The 21,069-nt window shown below is 37.7% G+C and overlaps 1 protein-coding gene across 14 annotated transcripts in view; it reads right to left on the bottom strand.

Moving 5' to 3' along the window:
* Window positions 1-549: 549 nt before the first annotated feature.
* osbpl9.S (oxysterol binding protein like 9 S homeolog) overlaps window positions 550-21,069 on the bottom strand; it is an 87,121-nt gene continuing 66,601 nt past the window's right edge. For 9 of the 14 annotated variants that reach the window (XM_041561468.1, XM_041561467.1, XM_041561470.1 and 6 more), the window contains 16 exons: window positions 20,106-20,199; window positions 19,685-19,789; window positions 19,352-19,511; window positions 17,791-17,805; window positions 17,035-17,147; window positions 15,813-15,931; window positions 14,658-14,743; window positions 13,492-13,666; window positions 12,020-12,104; window positions 8,392-8,502; window positions 8,123-8,186; window positions 7,706-7,846; window positions 6,534-6,612; window positions 3,810-3,901; window positions 3,046-3,181; window positions 550-1,327 (listed from right to left, as the gene is read on the bottom strand). In XM_041561468.1, the coding sequence (XP_041417402.1) occupies window positions 1,253-1,327; window positions 3,046-3,181; window positions 3,810-3,901; window positions 6,534-6,612; window positions 7,706-7,846; window positions 8,123-8,186; window positions 8,392-8,502; window positions 12,020-12,104; window positions 13,492-13,666; window positions 14,658-14,743; window positions 15,813-15,931; window positions 17,035-17,147; window positions 17,791-17,805; window positions 19,352-19,511; window positions 19,685-19,789; window positions 20,106-20,199 (1,650 nt within the window). In that variant the 3' untranslated portion in view covers window positions 550-1,252. The remainder of the gene's footprint in view (window positions 1,328-3,045; window positions 3,182-3,809; window positions 3,902-6,533; window positions 6,613-7,705; window positions 7,847-8,122; window positions 8,187-8,391; window positions 8,503-12,019; window positions 12,105-13,491; window positions 13,667-14,657; window positions 14,744-15,812; window positions 15,932-17,034; window positions 17,148-17,790; window positions 17,806-19,351; window positions 19,512-19,684; window positions 19,790-20,105; window positions 20,200-21,069) is intronic. The other 5 variants (XM_018260891.2, XM_018260890.2, XM_018260892.2 and 2 more) reach the window with 1 other exon arrangement.

Raw genomic sequence — 21,069 nt, 5'->3', positions numbered from 1 at the left:
GTACACTGGCTTTGCTTCCAATGCAAATTAATTCTAAGTTTAGATCATATACTAGGTACTGTTTTATTATTACAGAGAAAAAGGACATTTTAAAAAAATTTGGATTATTTGGATAAAAATGGAGTCTATAAGAAACGGCCTTCCTGCAACTCTGACCTTTCTGGATTACAGATCTCATACCTGTACAAAATTATAATGTTTGATATTTCATAAATGCTCTTATTTGGCATCATTTTCAGATGTCTTGATCTGGTGGAATAGCGATCTTACAATATCTGCTTCCTGGGTTTCTACCCATGATTCTGTTGCCAATTCAATTAACAGTATCCTGTAATTATTTTACATACAAGCAGATGCATAATTTACTTTTTTCCTGTCCTTCCTGAACCAGATTTTCCTATACACATGCAAAGTCACAAACTCTTCAAAATCCTACCGTCATACAATTACTGGCTGTCGGTGAATGCCATGTCTCAGTGCCACCGCTGCTTCTGACCTGTTAATCCCAGCACACTTATTTAAAAGAATTCAAATGCATTTTTCTCTTTGAATATTACATTTTAATTGGAAATCATAAATGCAGGTCTAATAAAATAATTTGCTCTAACTTTTATTAGGAAATAAATAAATACAAATGTATATATGGAAGGAAACCCTTGCTGAAGCTATAAGGTATATGAGATGGATTGTATATGGTTCTGGTATGATATTCAAATAAAAATCTAAAAGAGAGTATTCCGAAGGGGAAAGAGTAAGCTGTACAATTTCAATTGAATGTTCAGCTCTGAATTAAAATACCAGATTCATACTGTATATACAATATTTCAAAATGTATTTGGATACAGAATTGCAATTTTTAAGTCCAGCAATTTAATAAGGACTAATAAGGAAGTGAGCAAGATTCTGTGTTCCTGTGCTGAACAAATTCATAGTCTTTATCAAGATGCATTTTACTCACTCAGGCTAAATCATTGCAAGAAACTGCGATTGACAGGAGCCCATTAAAGCATAAAGTATGGAACAAGAGCATAGAGTTGTTGAGCAGCGGAGTGTCCTGAATGAATTGTCTGACGATGCAAGTCCAGTATCCCTGAGTTAGGAAACACTGCAGTGTAAAGAGAGCTCTCAGCACCACAGCAAATTCTGCTCATCTGGGGTTTTAATACCATCATTTCTTGGTTTTGGACCATATTTATTATAGATTTGTCATTTTTTTTCATTACCCAGTTGATGGAACAATTCAGCGAGCCAATTAATATCTTAGGCTTGGTTCTCTCTTTAGCAGAGGTTCATCATACACCCAGCACTCCCCATCCTCATGGAACAGCTAGAAAGAAAAATACAAATATACACATTAGAAAGTCCACATTCAGGGACGGAGCATGTTTATTAAAAAATATATAAGCGGAGGCGTGGCCTGGACGCTAACTAAGATGGCCACGTGAACAGATAGCTCCTCCGCGAAAACCCGCCGAAAGCTCACATTAGCACCCAGCACCCATGCGGCACATTATTAAAAAGAGACATTACGGCTCCTGAAGCATTCCGACACTTAAAGGGGTGATCCGGTTGCAGAAACTGCAGAGCATACCAGCACCCGGTAAGCCTGCCACACACTTCTAAAGCAAGTGGCCACCCGCCAGACCACACTTCAGTTTTAAAAAAACAAGAACGGACATTGTTGCTGATAAGACGGTCAGGTGATTAAGAGACAGGCTGCGAGAGCTAGCTGGGAGGCCGCAAAAGTACCGCACTCCATTGGGGTAAGCAACTGCGCAACGTGATACAGCAGCGCTAAACTCACTGTATACCCCCAAGAGACAGGCCACACAGAGTACCGGGACGCTCCGGAGGTCGGTGGGAGGGATACAATAAATCATATCATAAAGGTACAGAAGCGCAACAAAGCTTAGTCCTAAGATTACACTGATCAAAACGCCCCCTGGGTATGGGATCCTCTTCCCCAAAATGGGAAGAGGATCTAGATATTACAATTTCTGAGAAAACCTGGTCAGCAATCTGGGAAACAGCCGAAAAACATCCATATGTGCAGTCTCTAGCGAAAGAGCATACAAAATGATATTCCGCTGGTATACTCCCACGCGTATCAGTAAACTCAGTGGTAACCCAGATCATGCTAAATGTTTCAGAGGTTGTGGAGAATGGGGGTCCTTCCTGCACACCTGGTGGACCTCTACTGTAGCTCAGGAATTATGAAAGATGGTAGAGACTCTGCTCTCTGAGTTTCTACATTGTACTATACAAGCAATTCCACACACATTCCTCTAAGGAATGAAGATTAGTGCCATACACTCTAAACAATCACACAAATTAGAATTGGAAACAACTCAAAATCCCAGGGAGGCACACTCTGACATCAAAAATAAACTGGATCAGAGCAATGGAATCCATAAGAGATAAACTCCAGGAGTAGCCCAAAGTTGCTTTGTTAGGGCAGAGACACACGAGTAGATTTGGGGAGATTAGTCGTCCGGTGACCAATGTACTCTTCTTCAGGGCGACTAATCTCCCCGGACTGCCTCCCCTTCCCGCTGGCTAGAATGAAAAGCGCAGACGGGATGGCACTCGGATCGCTTCGTTTTCTAAAGTCGCCTGAAGTTTCCTCGAGAAAACGAAGCGATCCGAGTGCCATCCCGTCGGCGCTTTTCATTCTAGCCAGCGGGAAGGGGAGGCAGTCCGGGATGGCACTCCAATCGCTTTGTTTTCATGAGGAAACTTCAAGGCAGTTCGGGGAGATTAGTCGCCCCGAAGAAGAGGAGATTTGTTGCCGGGTGACTAATCTCCCCAAATCTGTCCGTGTGTCTCTGCCCTAAGGAAACTTTGTGCTACTTGTCGGTGGTAGAGATTTGTTGCATGCAACTATTCTACTAGTGTGTCATCAACCTAGTACGGATTATAGCTATACCGAAATAAAAGCTTTCAGGGGAAAAAGAGAAAAAAACATTTACATGACCTTAGCCTACATCCAGGATTAACAGTCTGTTATACAAGATACCATTTCTAAATGGACACACTCAGACTTACTCTGGTCTCCCATTTTGTCTCCTTCTCTTTGCGCTCTCTTGCTTCTGCTCTCTGTTTCTCTTCCAAGTGGTGCTTTGCCTCAGTTGCTGCATCAATATCTTTAGTTTTCAAGTTATATGTCACATCTTTCCACAGCCTGGTAACCAGCACAAAGTAAAATATTGTTCATTTAAAAACTGATCATTAGGGATGTGCAAATGGTGAATTTCAAGATGGTGATGTATAAAAGGAAACCAATCTACTGAAACCCATTTCTTTTATTCATCTGAGGCTCAATCTGACCCCACTAGTTCCCTGGCCAATATCTAATTATTGCCCACTATGTGTCCTGGCCCAGATCTACTTGTTATCCAGTCAATGGTATAAATACAGTGGGCCGGCCACCAGCAAATAGTTACGCCCCTGTATCCAGTATATGTGCCCAAGGCCATATCTACTAGTTGCCCATCTTTGCCTTTTTACTTCATTCCATCAAAAGCATCTTAATGCTCCTCCCCAACTTATTATACAGGCAAGATGGCAGTATAATTAAAACCTCCCAAATCTAGGCATGTATCACCAGTTTTTTACCAGTGGAAAATCTATTAGTCTTCATTTTCTGGTGTAACTGACCCTTTAAATACTAAGCATACGTAAATCTTATTCCATATCTAAAAAAATATTTTGAAAGCTAATTTCCCTTATTTATTTTTTTAAATGTTACTACAGTGGTTTGATCAGGTGGTAAATTGTTGCTCTTAAATACAGGTTTCTAATTCATTCACCTTCGAGATTCATATTCTTCCTGATCTTCGAGCTTCCGCACCTTCTTCTTAACTGTAGGCATTTTCTTGGTATCTATAAATACTGTGTTTTCCTGTGTGCCAAAAACATGCCATTTAAAGAAAAGAATATAAGATTGATCTGTGTATAGTCTAAAGATTTCTCTTACAACACTGCTAAATGACCAGGCCAGTGGCACATATAGGCAGAGCTATTCCCATACACCTTGTTTTATAACTATACTGGCTGGCAAGGCATTGGCCTGTTAAAATGCACATAGGATGGATTCCAGTGCAAAAATGAACAGTATATTCCGCACAGAAATCCACAGTGTGTGCATGCTTCTGACCCCACAGTGAGCCTGTCAATGTACAATATAATATGAGGCACATGGGAGCAGATCAGCCTTTTCCTCCATTGATGTATCTACCCTAGCAAATAACACAATGCAAAGGGTTAGGTCAGTGGTACACACAAGCTTATAGCAAACAGATCATAATAGAAAATAAACAGGACAATACATTTGTTGTATGCTTCAGGAAATGGTTTAGGAAGGGGTTGTTCACCTTCCAAGCACTTTTTTCAGTTCAGTTGTTTTCAGATTGTTCTCCATAAACAAAGACTTTTTTCAATTGCGTTCCATCTTTTATTTATAACCGTTTTCTAAAAATGTAAGTTTAATGTAGTCTGGCAGCTCAGTGATCCAGGAACATCTGAATTGTTACAATTTGCTACATTCAGTTCATACATTTCTCAGCAGAATCTGTGTACTATTAGCAACTATTGTATCAATTCTAACAGATGCCTTTAAAGAGGTTGTTCACCTTCCAAAAACCTTTTTAAATTCAGTTGTTTTTAGATTGTTCCCAAGAAATAAAAACTTTTTTCAATTACTTTCCGTTATTTTTTTTCTAACTGTTTTTCCAAAATCTAAGTTTAAAGTTCATGTCTCTGGTGTTTGAGTCTGGCAGCTCAGTAATTCAGGTGGAGATTCTGAACTGTTACAATTTTGCAACATTTAGTTGATACATTTCTCAGAAGCATGTCTGGAATAGTAGCAACTATTGTATCAATTCTAACAGCTGCCTGTAATGAAACTCAGGGATTGTGCTCAGCAGAAATAAAGATAAGAAATGTATCAACTAAATATATCCATTTAGAACAGTTTACAGGGTTGACGACCCCCTCCCAGAGCTGCTTTAAAAGGTGAAAAATAACACTTTACACTTCAATATTAGAAAAACGATCACATATAGAAAATAGAAAGTAATTGGAAAAAGTAGTTATTTCTGGTGAACTATCTGAAAACAACTAGTTGTTTGAAGGAGAATCACCCATTTAATGAAACTCAGGGAATCTGCTCAGCAGGGCTAAAGATAACAAATGTATCAACTAAATGTATCAATTTAGAACAGTTAAAGAGTCAGTGACCCTCCCAGAGCTGCTTCAGAAGGTGAAATATGAAACTTTACACTTCAATATTAGAAAAATGGTTGAAAATAGAAAGTAATTGGAAAAAGTCTTCATTTTTGGTGAACAATCTGAAACTTAGTGAACAAAAAAAAGTGTTTGAAGGTGAACAACCCCTTTAATTATGAGGTGTAAATGTTATCCTTCAGTTAATAAAAAAAAATGTATATAAATTATATGTTTTTTCCTTGGGGGGGGGGGCTAGTTCTCTATAAACACAACAGCAAGTTCTCATCCTGCTGTAGACTTAGTTCAAATCAGAGCCCATATTTGGCATCCCCAGGAACTTTTTTCATGCTTGTGTTGCTGCCCTACACTTTTTACAGGTAAGAAATGTTGGAGACCCCTGACTTAGATGGTTAATCTTCGCTCATTCCTATTAAGGTTAATGACAGTAAATGCAGAAATTCCCATAGGAGAGTCATTTATACACAATGTGTGTGGAATATCCTGAGATGGCAATTCCCCATTCATAGGCTGCTAGTTAAAGAAGAAGGAAAGCTACCGAAGCAGTTTATTGCCAATAGATTAACCACAACAGTGCAAGCTATGACACAATATTTATTCTGCAGAATGCTTTACCAAACAAATTTATAAGCTCTCTATTTGTTTGGGATAGCAGCTGCCATATTAGCTTGCAGTGACATCACTTCCTGCCTGAGTCTCTCCCTGCTCACTTATAGCTCTGAACTCAGATTACAGCAGGAAGGGGGAGAGGAGCAAACTGAGCATGCTCAAAGCCATGCCCTGGAGTTTATGCTGAAAACAGGAAGTCTGATACAGAAGCCCATGTGTACACAATAGAAGGAAAGAAATGTGGTGTTTCTTTTGACAGAGGACTCAGAGCAGCATTACTTTGAGGTTTTACTGGTGTATTTATATAGACCTTTCTGATAAAGCTTACTTAATTTTAGCCTTTCCTTCTCCTTTAACCATATACAATGGTTCTTCGAGTAGCCAGATAAACCCAATAAACTACATGTTGGCTATTTAATTGGGAGAGACGCCCAAGAAAGAATCTTCAACCTCCAACAACAAAACATAAACTAAAGGAATTTCTCAGTTAAATAATATTGTTACAATCCACACTGGTAAAATTATTGCCAAAGAAAATGCTAGATTTTCCGCCAGCTTGGGATCACACAAAGCCCTACAGAGACACTAAATAAAGGTGCTTCCTGTATCCCAAAGTTCCAGATTAAAGATGTACAAAATGTTATGAACTATAGGGTACAGAGTGGTGTATCTTTCATTACCCCATTTGCATATTTTGTATACATGATGCCATTCCATTCTCCTTCAATTGAACAGTAGGGTTTCTTGTCATTTGGCGAACTGCATGAAAGATACAGAAGAGAATTGTTGGTAAGAAATGGAATTTAGTTTAAACGTGTCTAAGAAAACAACATATCAAAGTTACCAAATCAGATTGTCTCACTAGCAGCCATTGAATAGTGGATAAAAAAGGGAGTGAAACACCTCTAATCTCAGACGTCCATCTCAGGAAAAGGCCTTCCAAAGATTTGGACATATAGGCAGATATCCAAAGTGCACTCATTTCAAAAAGACGACTCCCTTATGATACAAGAATTCGCTTATAACGGGCAACCATGTGAGCAATGGGCAACTAATTATTTCAAAACGGACAGCACTAAATGAAAGCATGAGTGGTAGGGGAAGGTATTGGATGAAACCAATAATGGCACACAGTAATGAATGTATTTCTTTGATTTGTTGTTCTTTGTAGAACTTAAGGGAGAGAACCCGAAATTTTTGCAACTACACTTTTCTACATTGAAGGAGAAGGAAATCTACCGAAGCAGTATATTGCCAATAGATTAGCCACAATAGTGCAAGCTAGAACACTATATTTATTCTGCAGAATGCTTTACCTGAGTAAACATCTCTAGAAGTGATCTCTCTTTGTTTAGGATAGCAGGTGCCATATTAGCCTGAGTCTTTCCCTGTTCGCTCATAGCTTTGTGCTCAGATTAAAGAAAGGAGGGGGGAAAGGGAAGGGGGAGAGAGGAGCAAACTGAGCATGCTCAAGCCCTAGCCCTGGATGTTTATGCTAAAAATAGGAAGTCTGATACAGAAGTCCATGAGTACACAATAGAAGGAAAGAAATGCAGTGTTTCTTTTGACAGATGACTCAGAGCACCATTACTTTGAGGATTTACTGGTGTATTTATATAGACCTTTCTGATAAACTAAAACTTAATTTTAGCTTTTCCTTTCCTTCCTTTAAATAAATGTAGGTTTATGTGACCTGCTGACAGGAGTGCCTAGCAGCATTTTCTTTTGTAACAGTCCATAACTGCAGTGAACACAAACACTAAAGACCACTAATACACCCCTGACTCTGGCAGTATCCCTCCCCGAGTAACTAATCCTTTGAAACAGACACAAATAACCACCAAAAACCTACTAGATTTCCGCAGTGACTCTGTGCTTCTTGCCTCCATAGAAAGGCTTGGTGTGGAACGTGATGGTGGCATTGTATCCAGTTTTGGAACAGTTAATGGTACATTCACCCCCAAGCTCAACCCAAGGCACTGTCAAGATAGATCTAAACAAAGCAAATATTATTGGTAACAATATGAGAGAAATGATAACTGCTAGGTATATAATATTATACAACCTGGAATTCATCCGTGCAAAGAACAAGTTACTTTAATCAAACTTTAATGTATATTTAAGTGAAAAGAAAAGGGAAGATGAAATTTAAACAAGGCATTGTAACAGAAGACGTATTTGAGATGTATTTGAGCTTCCTTTACAACTACTGGTCCTAATCACTCGCCAGAAGTACCTCAAGCAGCCGATTTATTCATGCAAAACTCACCTCCCATAGCCATTGGGGAATGTTAAGATGTAGTGCTCATCATAATCAAGGCAGGACACACAACCTGTCCCAAAAATAATTAATATCTGCAGTGAGTATAAGAGTCCAGGTTGTAAAAGCACAATCTGATGAATGGTTGTTAGAAAATGCAAAGTCATACACCCACTCTATCCATGGAGCAGTTATGTGTACAGGATAAAAACAGGCTACCTACACCATATCAACTTTCTAATAAAATAAAAAATCACACTAAACATCCAGATTCTTACCTTGCCCGATATTATGCACTCCAATAGACATCCCCAAAAATTTGGATTTTGTCCAGATGTGTGCATTGAACTGTATTCTCTTGTTGTAGCATTCGGCATAAAAGGCTGAAACTGCATGCAAGAAGAAAAACAATGTGGCTGCAGAGATTCCAGAGTGACACTGACATTTACAGTTCAAGATATATAGTGATACAATTGTCCAATCAATTGAGAATTATTAGCAAGACTATGCAACTGGAGACGCAGCCTTACAACTTGGCTACTTGCACTGAACAGGGGACCACCGCCTTATATGTGTGATATAATTTTTTTTAGCCAAATTTTTTAATGATCTACACAAATAGAGAACTTGCCAGTATCCACACTTATAGACCATTAAAGGAGAATGAAAGGTAACTAGGTGTGACCTACCCCTATAGTAGAACTTATAGGGATCTGCTGTGCTGCCGCCATGTTTGTGTAGGTGCTGCAACATGCTTTCCCTCAAAAGCCATACTGCGCATGCACAAAAACCCCTGACTTCGGAGGAGGAATCGAACATCGTAATGGTGACGTGACGCTTCAATCCATATTGGTTGAAAGACAGGTCTAAGAAGGGGGGGGTTCACTAATGATGTGTGTTCAAATGTAAACAGAGGCGCATCATTGGTAAAGGGGACAAATCAGGAGGAAAGTTAAAGAAGAACTCCACACAAACATACCGTAAGCTTTTTGAAAAGTAAACATAATTTCAAGCAACTTTGCAATATACATCAATTAAAAAATATGCAGACTTTTCATGATTTTTAATGGTTTTTGACAGTTCCCTAAGCCTAGCGCCCTGCTCTCCTGCTGATCTGTCTGACTACTTTGCGGAGCTGGCTGACTACTGTTACTTTTTATCAACAGCCATCTGTCCTCAGCCTGTATCCTCCAAACCCCACAATTCCCTGCACACGTGATTTCAATAAGGAACGGAACATAGTGCAATGCATTGTGGGTTATGTAGTTCCTGCATACTGTCTGTAAGCTGTGGAGAAGTTGTTACAATTTGTAACATCAGTGTTTAGTCCCTCCTTCCCTGCCAGGATTTCAAATGATGCAGAAAGAGAAGAACTGTAAAACCGCTGGATTTAAGCATAGAAAATGGCATTTATTTATACTTTTTTTTTTTTTTGAAAATTGTTTTTATTAGTTTTCAAAGTATGTTATACATTCCTTGGACATTATATATGTCCAATTAGTGGTTTTATAATAATTATTGTTGTTAGAAAACATGCATTCAGTAAAGGAGATGAATAATTAGAAAAAGGAAGAAAATTAAACATAAACAAGGTTAACATAACATTACGTTTCCACAGTTTTGCGTTATTGTATATCGAATTCTGAGATCAGTTTCAAATCTTCCAAAATCTTTTACTTATACCTTTTGAAGAAACAGGAAACTGTGATGGGTATATTAGGGGTTTCTGTGTTATGTGGCATCTTTATAAAATTTTGGTTTGGAAGTCCTTTGGTTCCTCTTTAACTAAAGTACATCAAATCTGCTCGGGTAGGGGGACAGTAGTAGAATTTGTGCAACTTTGCCCAGGCCTAACTTTATTCAAGGGTAGAGCAATTCTTCATGATTCTTAAAGGAACAGTAACATGAAAAAATTAAAGTAACTGGTAAAACTGGTGTGTTTGCTTCAGAAATACAATTGTACTTTATATGAACTAGCTGCTGTGTTGCCAGTGGGCAGCCATTTAAGCACAGGATACACATCATATAACAGATAAGTCCTGAATAATCCCATTGTAAACTACAAAGTTTATCTGTTATCTGCTTTGTATCCTGTGCATTTTCTCCTTCTCAGCTTTGAATGTCTGCCCCCATGCTTACACAGCAGCTTTTTTATATAAAGTACAATTGTGTTTCTAAAGCAAAAACAGCAGTTTTACCAGTGCAGCGCAACCCTACATTCGATTTTCATTACTTTAAAACACTATTTTGGTGGTACTTCCTTTAATACCCCAGCCTCTCACCACATATCCCAGAGATTTTCCAAATCTGTTTGGAGATACCCCATGCTAGAATTGTAGAACGAATTTTGAATTTTAATACAGTAAGCCCAGGCACTACGTGGTATACTGCATATTCCACTATTTCGGGGAAGTTGAAAGAAACAACCATTTCAATAACTGACTTTTAGAAAAAGAATGTGGCAAGAACAGTATTTGCAGAGCACAGCAGTACACAGGACTCTTCATTACCTGCTTTATTGCTCAGATGGTTGTAATGAGATGTGTGAAAATGCTGCAGGAAACCTGTTTAAAAAGGCTCAATAGCTGCTGCTACTATATCTTAATACATGATCAAATAAGAAGCCTAATAGGAGCCTTATTTACTCTATAAGTAGAAATCCATAACAGAAGTATATGTTCCAGTAGAGAAAAACAAATTAGGTAAAAGGGTGGAGTGATTACTTAGAGCAGAGCATGACCTAAAGGAATAACTCTATGTAGAGTGAGACTGTAAAGCACTGCTCTCAGAAATACAAAATATGTCAAGGCATTAAGGAAAAAGGATTTCTTTAGGGCACTGAACAAATCTCTGCATTCAGTGAGCAAGTCTCCAAGAAACCATTTTAGCCAAAAGCAGAGACAACTGCAATATTTCTATCTGACAGATAAAAATACATTAAGTTAACAGAAGAACATAACATTGGTAATGGAGTACAGCATAAATGACCAGACTCAATCCTATTCTGCTGGGCTTTGTGAACAACAATGGTACTGTATTGCTTCTTTGAATTAAAAATCGGTACATATGACTGGGCAACTGACAATGTATAGCTGAATTAAGTGGGTCAGAGGGTATATGTAAGGCAATGGACTTGTACAACAGTAGGATAGATATGTTTCTATTGAAACCAAAAGAGCAATGAGACTTTAGATGACTGCTGGGCAACCTGACTGGCTGACAACATAATGAGTAAATGTTTAAAGGAAGAGTTCAGTGTAAAAATAAAAACTGGGTAAATAGATAGACTGTGCAAAATAAAAAATGGATTTCAAAATAGTTTGTTAGCCAAAAATGTAATGTATAAAGACTGGAGTGACTGAATGTCTAACATAATAGCAAGAACACTACTTCCTGCTTTTCAGCTCTCTGACTCTGAGTTTGTCAGCGACTTTAAGGGAGGCCACGTGGGACATAACTGTTCAGTGAGTTTGCAATTGATCCTTAGCATGCACTTTAGATTCATAAGCAACAGTTACGACCCACATGGCCTCCCCTCAAGTCACTGATTGGTTACTGCCTGGTAACCAGTCAGTGGAAACAAAGAGAGCTGCAAAGCATGAAGTAGTGTTCTGGCTATTATGTTACACATCCAATCACTCCAGCATTTATACATTACTAACTATATTGAAATTGTTTTTTATTTTGCACAGATTTACCCAGTTTTTATTTTTATACTGAACAATTCATTTAAAGAAAATGGGCTCTTCTTTACTCGGTAGGGGAGTCAAAACCTGTACAGGTATAGACTCATCCAAACACCAATGTTACATTTTTTGGAGGTTTCTAAATCTGAGGAATATATGCTGGGAAACCTGACAATGGACAAATAGTGTGTTAAATATTTAAGATGTTCTCTATACCTACTTGGCGGGTGGTGCGAGACCTGCTCGGCCACAAATGTCACATTGTTTTTGGAAGCCCCTGGAACTGGTCCTTCAGAAATTGGTTCCTGTTAAAAAAAGCAAATCGAATGATGGCAAATTAAAACTGACACATATTTGTATCAAATACAGCTTATCCATAAGTCTGGCCACACACAAAGCAATGCAGTTTTAATGTGGACTTCCCTTTTATTAATTAAAGCTGTGCAATCCCAAGCTACACAGTCAAAAGTAAAAAAAAAAAATATATAAAAAAAACAGCTAGGACAAGAACACTACAATAATTCACTAAAATGCAAAGTTGAGTCTCAGCAGCCTAACGCTGGCGAAGTTTCGCTGGCGTTAATTTGTCAGTGCAAGCATTTCATGGCTATCTTTTGCTAGCACAGAATTCTGCCTAGCAAAACTTCGTTAGTACTTTTACGCTTAGGTCAATTTGAATAGGGCGGGTAAATATCGGTCAAATAGACGTCTTTATTAGTGATGTTGGTGCAAAGCTTGAAGTGGCCACTTATTATTACAAATTTCAAAGGAAGCATAATAAAGACAAAAGAGATCCTCTCATGCCCTAGACATGAGCCCACCCTAAAACAAATGTGACATGCCCCTCAAATGGTTAAAAAAATGTTAATACAAAAATGTTTCAGTTAGAACTTTTGAAGGTAATCCCGCTTTAAAATATGAAAAAACGCCAGCGTTTTTTTTTTAGAACCTTTATGACTTTGCGGCATACAGTATATGATGTCACCGACATAAGATTGAGGAGGATGTAGTTTCATCTTATCAGATTGCCAGGTCTAAGCTTTACATTCTGTAAAATTCTTCATTAAGTGAAGAGTGCAGTATTCTCATAAGAGGGAAGACTCAATAAGCAAGATAAAATGGAAGCAAAAACAACTATGACAGATAATACAATAAATAAAATAATATAAATATTTTCAAATCATAACACTTTGCCATTAACAGGACACTAAACTTTCTACTTTCATCTACAAATGTACCCTTAGTTTTGTGTCATGGCAAGCACTACCCACCCCCAAAACAGAAAACATAGGAGTCTGTACACAACCAGGGCAAGCCTGAGCTTTTTTTTTTAGCTTTCGCTACTTTGAAAAGAAAAATATCGTTTATTTTAGTTATAAGGGGTGCATCAATTGAAAATAACATTTTAATATGCATCAGGGTGCTAATTCAACAAGTTTTGCATTGTCCATGTTCATTTATTCTATTTATTTCAAATAATATCATATCGTTTTCTATATGCAAAATAGCAACCAATATATTAACAATCCAAAATTGCAACAATCCAATTATTTAGATGTGTGAAGGTTTAGAATAGGACATGTGTTTAAAGCATGCTAAAACAAAAACATAATCATGAAAGATGAAATATGGTATACTTTTAAATGGCTTAGTCTATGGCAGTTAGAACATAATAGTTCAACAAACACTCACAGGATTTACATCATTTTCAAGACCTGGTAAAGCCCAGTGACAGTGGAAGACTTCTCCCAGGATGGGATTATAAGGCTTCTTTGCAACTGATCCTTTCCTGCCAGCATGAAAAGCAGATAGGTACCACTTCACCACTTGTGTCATCCTGTCTTTAGGATCCTTATGTTCCCCAATGCTGGAAGGCAAACACAAAAACATTACTTTACAAACTCTCTTGAATTCTTTTAAAGGAGAACTAAACTCTAAAAATGAATAAGGCTAAAAATGCCTTATTTTACATACTGAACTTATTGCATCAGCCTAAAGTTTCAGCTTCTCAATAGCAGCAATGATCCAGGGGTCACCATCTTGGAAAGTGTCTTTGACACTCACATGCTCAGTGGGCTCTATTCAGCTGTTGAGAAGCTAAACTTAGGGGTTGTTGAATATTATCAAGCAGAAAATGAGGTTGGTTTGTAATAGAAGCTGATGTTACAAGGCTGATTATTATATTATGATGCTAGTTTCACTGGTTCCTGTGCTGCCATATAGTAATAGTAAGTATCTGTATTGATTACTAATCAGCCAAAGGGAGCAAGCACACGGGCAGATTCGGGAAGATTTAGTCGCCTGGCTACTAATCACCTCTTCTGCGGGGCAACAATCTCCCCGAACTGCCTTCCGCCTGCTATAATGAGAAAATGTCAGCGACAATGCACTCACGGCGCTTCAATTTCCCAAGTGCCGAAGTTTCCTCGTGAGGCAACTTCAGGCGACTTCGGAAATCGAAGCGCTGGCGTTTTCTCATTATAGCATGCGGAAGGCAGGGGGAAGGCAGTTCGGAGAGATTGCCGCCCTGCAGAATCTGCCCGTGTGTTAGCTCCCTTATACTGTGACACTTATATTCTGTGTACTGTATACTTTGAGTCAGTCCCCAAGCTCAGTGACAGCAGCACAGAGCATGTGCAGTGAATCAGCAGATAAGAATATGGGAAGCTATTGGGCATCGTTGGAGACACAGATCTTCCCTGCTAAAGGGCTGTGGTTTCCGTGGGTTGGTACAGAAGCCCAAAACATAATGAACATTTCTAGCCTGTTTCTTTAGTTAATCCTTAGTTCTCCTTTAAAGCAAAGTCTAATATGTCAAAATAAGAGAGGAAAAGAGAAGCAATCTGCATCAGTCATACCTGACAAACAGATCTGGGTGTGCAAAGAAATCTGCATACATTTCCAGGAGTGATCTTCGTTCAAGAATGAAGGTAGGAAGTACAACCTTAGTGTGAACACATTTAAAACAGAAAAAGATCTCTATGAATGATAGGATGCCATCAGATATGCATAAGACGTACCCAAAAACTACCAAGAAAACACAAATAATGTTGCCAATATGCTGCTCTTAATCAGTTGAAGACTTACATTTCACCAAGTCACAGATAAGGACTGCCACAAAACTTTAGACTTTAATGAAGTATTAGCTTTGTAGCTGGGGTTTAAATCGCATATATGCACATATAATATATAGATGATACTGAAGATAATTCTGCATATAAGGTGGTGATGGAACTAAAGCAGGTGGTCTGGGGCAATTTACATCCTGGAAAAATCTACAGAAGGGTTATTTAGTAACTTTTAATCAATGAAGTGATGTCTCTGTCATAAGGCTTATAGTTCTAACAATCTTGTCAAATCCCTATTAAAGGGACTGTTCATCTTCCAAACACTTTTTCTCAGTTGAGTTGTTTCAGATTGTTCACCATAGACAAAATCTTTTTCAATTGCTTTTGATCTTTTATTTTTTACCGTTTACCATTTACCATTCCCATAATTTAAGTTTAATGTTTTTGTCTCTAGTGTCTCAGCAGCTCAGTGATCCAGGAGCACTCTATTATATCAATTTTAACAGCTGCCTTTAATGAAACTCAGGGTCAAAGATAACAAATGTATCAACTTAATGTATCAATTCAGAACAGTTAAAGATTTGGCGCCCCCCCCCCCCTTCCAGAGCTGGTTGAGAAGGTGAAAAATTAAACTTTACACTTCAATATTAGAAAAATGGTCACAAATAGAAAGTAACTGGAAAAAAAAGTATATTTCTTGAGAACAATCTAATCTGAAAAAAAGTGTTTGCAGGGAACAACCGCTTTAATGTTAGGGATACATTGTTTATTATAATTCCTAATTTGTGTAAAATGTGAGCTTAAACTGTTAGAATCATCTCTCTCTAACATCAAAAAGAGATAATTATAATATAACTGAATAGTACAGCTAAATGAAATATAACCAATATAGAGTGCAATGAACGTCGGGTGTTGCAATTACAAAGCAAACAGTTTTTCACCTACCTTAGTGAGGTCCATTCCCAGACGGACCTGGGACAGAAGGTGCATGATGACACTTTTGTGCTCTTCCACAGACTCTCCTTCCCCATCATCGTCACGGTCATCATGAGTATCAAATTGTTCTACAGGACAGAAAGTAACAAGTGATAAAGTTGGAACTTTATGAAGCCTTAGAAATGTAGTGATAACGCAAAGATGGGTTTTGAAGATTTTGAGTTTAATAAGAAACTAATGACTGCAGGACAATATCTGTTTCAGTAGTTTACATTATAAAGCAGAGATTTCCCTCACCATGGGACTGAGGGAATTGGATAGGGGCTAGTCTGAAACCCAGTCAAGTGAAAGCTTACTGTATGTGGTACCTTGGGGGAGGGGGAATAATTTGAAGCTATAGAGGAAGTAGACCCTTATGGTCCCGGCCCCCCACGACCGCGGCTTCTGCCACTGGGTGTACTAATTTCTTTCTGGTAAACTGGGATCATCTCAGTTTATGCCTGGAAATAAATGCTTGTCACTTTTTAAAAAAATAAAGACCAGTGTTATCGGTGTATTGCCATAATCATGTGACTTAATCTTAAAGGGGAACTATTGCGAACATGAAAATGTAATAAAAGCTTCATACTGAAATAAGAAACTTTCTAAATACAATCAATTACATATTTTGCATAATTTCTGTAATATTCAAGTTTATCTTCACTATCCCTCCCAGCATTTGTTTCTCTTCATTTTGTCTTCATGCAGCAGTTGTCAGATAGTCTTTGACAATTAGATCCAATATATCTTATAGGGGGCTTCCTTTCCTAGCAGATGTATTAGAGCTCACTTAAATAACTGATTCCAGTACAAATAAAATCTAACATAACTGCCTTTTGCACAAATCCTGCATGTAGAGAGACAGGATTTCAGGTGATTTTAATAGAGTAAGCTCTAATACATCTTCTTTGCAAAATAAGATATATTGGATTTAACTGTCTATGAATATCTGACACCCAACTCCTGCATGAAGAGAGAATGAAGCGAAACAGATGCTGAAAGAGGAATAGTAAAGATAAACTTGATTATTTCAGAAACGGTACAGAATATTTAATTGGTTATATTTAGAAAGTTTCTTATTTCAGTATTCTGAAGCTTATACTTAATTTACATTTTTGCAATAGTTCCGCTTTAAAATAATCAGAATAATAAAATATTTATTTATATTTGGTGAACAGATTATTATCACTACCTGCTTCATTTGTCCCATTGGACATGGAGGAATTCAGAGATTCTGTAGTGTCTGGTCTTTTTAGACTGGCCCCTGTGCTGCTACGCGTTAAAGCTGTTGCAGACTCTGATGAGCTGCAATAAACAAACATTCATTATTTCACAAAACATTTGGCATCATTTGATAACAAAATTCCAAACCTTGTTTTTAGTTATTCAAGGATAACCCAATTTTTATTTTTGTTTTCATGATGGCAACGACAAGACAAAAACAAAAAAGGTAGGAAATGATGACAAAAACAGAAAATAGAATAGAATCAGAATAGAGTTACAGGACTGTTTAAAAAGTAAATAAATTTAAAAAAAAAAGTAGCCGGAAGGTATTTGAGGGCTTTTCATGTCATTGGTATACTATCAGATGTGAGAAGTGGCAATTCAAGTGTGCCACACACCAAACAATTCTAAAAAAACAATAAGTGTGCCAGTAACAGGTTTTTGATTATACAACGGTCACCTACTACACTTTAAAGGACTAGAATTAAGGTCTTGGCTAAGCTAAAACCTGACTTTCTGTGATTACTTCAGTGCAATGAACCGAGCAGCCAGAGGCTAACAAGAATAAATAGGATATCTTAGATATCTAGCAACATAGATGGGAACATTGCTATTAATTTATAAGCACATAAGCGTGTGATCTATACTGCATGTTGGATTATAAAATGTCAATAGAGGCCTTCAGTCCAATTAGAATGGATTTATGAGTTGTATTTGTCCTTACCAACTAGAGGGAAGTCTGGCAGCACAAGGAAAGCAAAGACATATAAACAGAGCTGAAGGACATAACATTCATGAGTTAAAAAGGGGATAGAAAGAAAATCAGACAACACAGTGATTAGCACAATACAATATAAAAACAATACAACAGGAAAATTGACACCTTAAGCCTACACTACAGTGTGTGAATCCAATTATGGCTATATACAGCTATGAAAGCAGTGTATACAAAGTAGGTTAGAATCACTTGGAGAAAGCTAGTTAGTGGAAGAGATATTTAACAGATCATTTCTTCACAGTACTTGAGCCTATATTATGGTTTTGTTAAAAATGCAATAATGTCTGCATTGCAGCTTTTTTTTTACATAAGTAGTTGTAAATGTATTCAATTCACAAGAAAGATATTCAAAGATATTCATTAATATTAAATGCCCAACAGGCAGACAAAGCAGTAGGCATATCTGATTTATAGAACTATTATCCAATATAGTAAGTAAAGTTCATAATGTCATTTTAGTGCAATGTGCAATATCTCTGCACTGCGGTTGGAACACTAAGAAGAGTACCACTCAAACAGAATATTAAAAAAATCTGCATACCACTTCGGATTTTAAATTACTGCTTAAAAAATAACCAGATGACCCCACAGTTATATAAACTGTGAATACAGTTTGGTCTGCCCATCCCTTTAAAGAGAAATCAAGATCTAGAAATCTAAGTGGCAAAAGAATTCAGTATAAACTAAGGGGCCGATTCATTAACTTCGAGTGAAGGATTCGAAGGTAAAAAGCTTCGAATTTCGAAGTTTTTTTGGGCTACTTCGACCATCGAATGGGCTACTTCGACCTTCGACTACGACTATCGAAGGATTCGAAGTAAAAATCGTTCGACTATTCGACCATTCGATAGTCGAAGTACTGTCTCTTTAAAAAAAAATTCGACCCCCTAGTTCGGCAGCTAAAAGCTACCAAAGTCAATGTTAGCCTATGGGGAAGGTCCCCATAGGCTTGCCTAAGTTTTTTTGATCGAAGGATATTCCTTCGATCGTTGGATTTAAATCCTTCGAATCGAACGATTCGAAGGATTTAATCGTTCGATCGAAGGAATAATCCTTCGATCGTACGATCGCGGAATTTGCGCTAAATCCTTCGACTTCGATATTCGAAGTCGAAGGATTTCAATTCCTAGTCGAATATCGAGGGTTAATTAACCCTCGATATTCGACCCTTGATGAATCGGCCCCTAAGTGTGGCTTTTTGCTTAAATCACTGCATTATGATTCAGAGAATCCTTAGCTTTTTTGCCAACTCCTTGCAGCTTTGGCAAGTCATTTGATCTCTTTGTGCCGCAGGAACACAAATGTTCTAGGGGCCAGGATAGGTATAACTATTAGTGCTTTATAATCATAATGACAATCAAGTGTGATCTTTTGCCATGTAACATCTTGTATGTAAAGCCAAATAAATGCCATTCTGCAGGCTTGTGGAGGTTATTAGGAGTATGTATTACATACACAATGTATCATTTGCAATCTTTAAAACAGTTAGAATTTTTGTGATACTTACTCCATGCCACGTTTTGGAGAGGTGGTACTCTGATAAAACTCATCAGCATCATAGAATTCATCCTCACTGCTGGAGTAGGAGAAATCTGGGACTGTGTTCGGAGATAAGTTGACATGACTGGGGGTAGTCAGACTGCTACTAGGAGCGGACTGACCACTTCCTGCATTGTGAAATAAAACTGATCAGAGACTGCACAGGGATACAGATTAATGGAAATCTAATGAAGCAAAAAAACATGTGCAGTCTTTACCAGAGACCTGAAAACCAAAGTCAACAAAGATATGTTCAGAGGATAAATCCACTATATCCTTTAGTTTGAGGTAAAGAAAATACCTGTGCTGATGGGCGTTGGACTTTGGTGGCTTCCAAGGTTGCTCACTACTGGTCCAACAGCTAAGGAGGAGGGTCGTGGCTCCCCTTTACAAACTTGCACTGATTCTAAGGAAAATGAACCATTATTAGTAGAACATATTTATTTCTTATACAGCATGACATATTATAGAATGTGCATATAGAGCCAAACTCAATAACACACACACACACACACACACACACACACACACACACACACACACACACACACACACACACACACACACACACACACACACACACACACACACACACACACACACACACACACACACACACACACACACACACACACACACACACACACACACACACACATATATTATACTGCAGATAATAATTTGCAGTTCTCAGAAGATGATTCATGTGCAGCAACTCTTACCTGACACTGGAGAAGCCTGCGTTGGCATATTGGGGATCACAACTAATTCCAAAGCACTGGGTTGATAGATGGAATCCACAGGATTTATGGTACTCTGAAAAAAGGCAATAGGTACAAAGTCAAACTGCTAGCTCAAAGATTTACAGGTGATCTGATTAAGAATGCAAGACCAGGTAGATGTCTTCAGTCTATATGACAAGGGAGAATATAGTTTTTATTATAAACTGAAACACATTGTAAAGTAAAAACAGCACCAAGTGTTCCAACCTGCAAGCCACAAAATGATAAAGCAGAATTTGTACACAAGATGAATGGCTTATAAAGAACATATGTTACAATAATCATCTTGAAAATATAACCGGATCTTAATAATTTCAATAAACATTATAAAATACTACGAAAATACAGGTTATCTGATACGGTGGCTGGTAGTTTACATTTTACCCTCCATAGCTGGCCAAGGATACACAAAGGACTTATACATACAATATAAACAGAACCTGTGATTCCAGATGGCAGTAAACCCACTATTTAAAACTGGATACATAGTATCTATAATAATAATCATGATTCTGCTATAATAGTGAGATTTAAACATGTCCTGGGTCCAAAAATGTTGATATGTACACCCCGTTTTGACATTCATTCTGCATTACTGAAAATGTTAATAAAAACTATTGAAAAGAAAATATATTTCATTCTCTTTTAATATTGCACTACCACTTGAAAAACACCACTTAAGACCAACATAAGTTTCTCTAAAGACACATGGGATGATATGTCGCTCTTTGTGGTTCTTAGCTTAGGCACACCAGAGAAACAATGTTATTGGATTATGGTGATTTTAATACACTGAAATGCATAAAATGCTTTAGCATTACAAACTGTTTTGCTGAAATGAAGAAGCCAATTAAATGAGAAGCAGAATGCTTTCAATTCTCCTCAGCAAGTTCAGCGGCTTTTG

Source organism: Xenopus laevis, chromosome 4S (genome assembly GCF_017654675.1).
Source record: "Xenopus laevis strain J_2021 chromosome 4S, Xenopus_laevis_v10.1, whole genome shotgun sequence".
Taxonomy (NCBI): domain Eukaryota; kingdom Metazoa; phylum Chordata; class Amphibia; order Anura; family Pipidae; genus Xenopus; species Xenopus laevis.
Note: the sequence above shows the minus strand (reverse complement) of the source record. Positions and strands in the feature narration are given on the sequence as shown.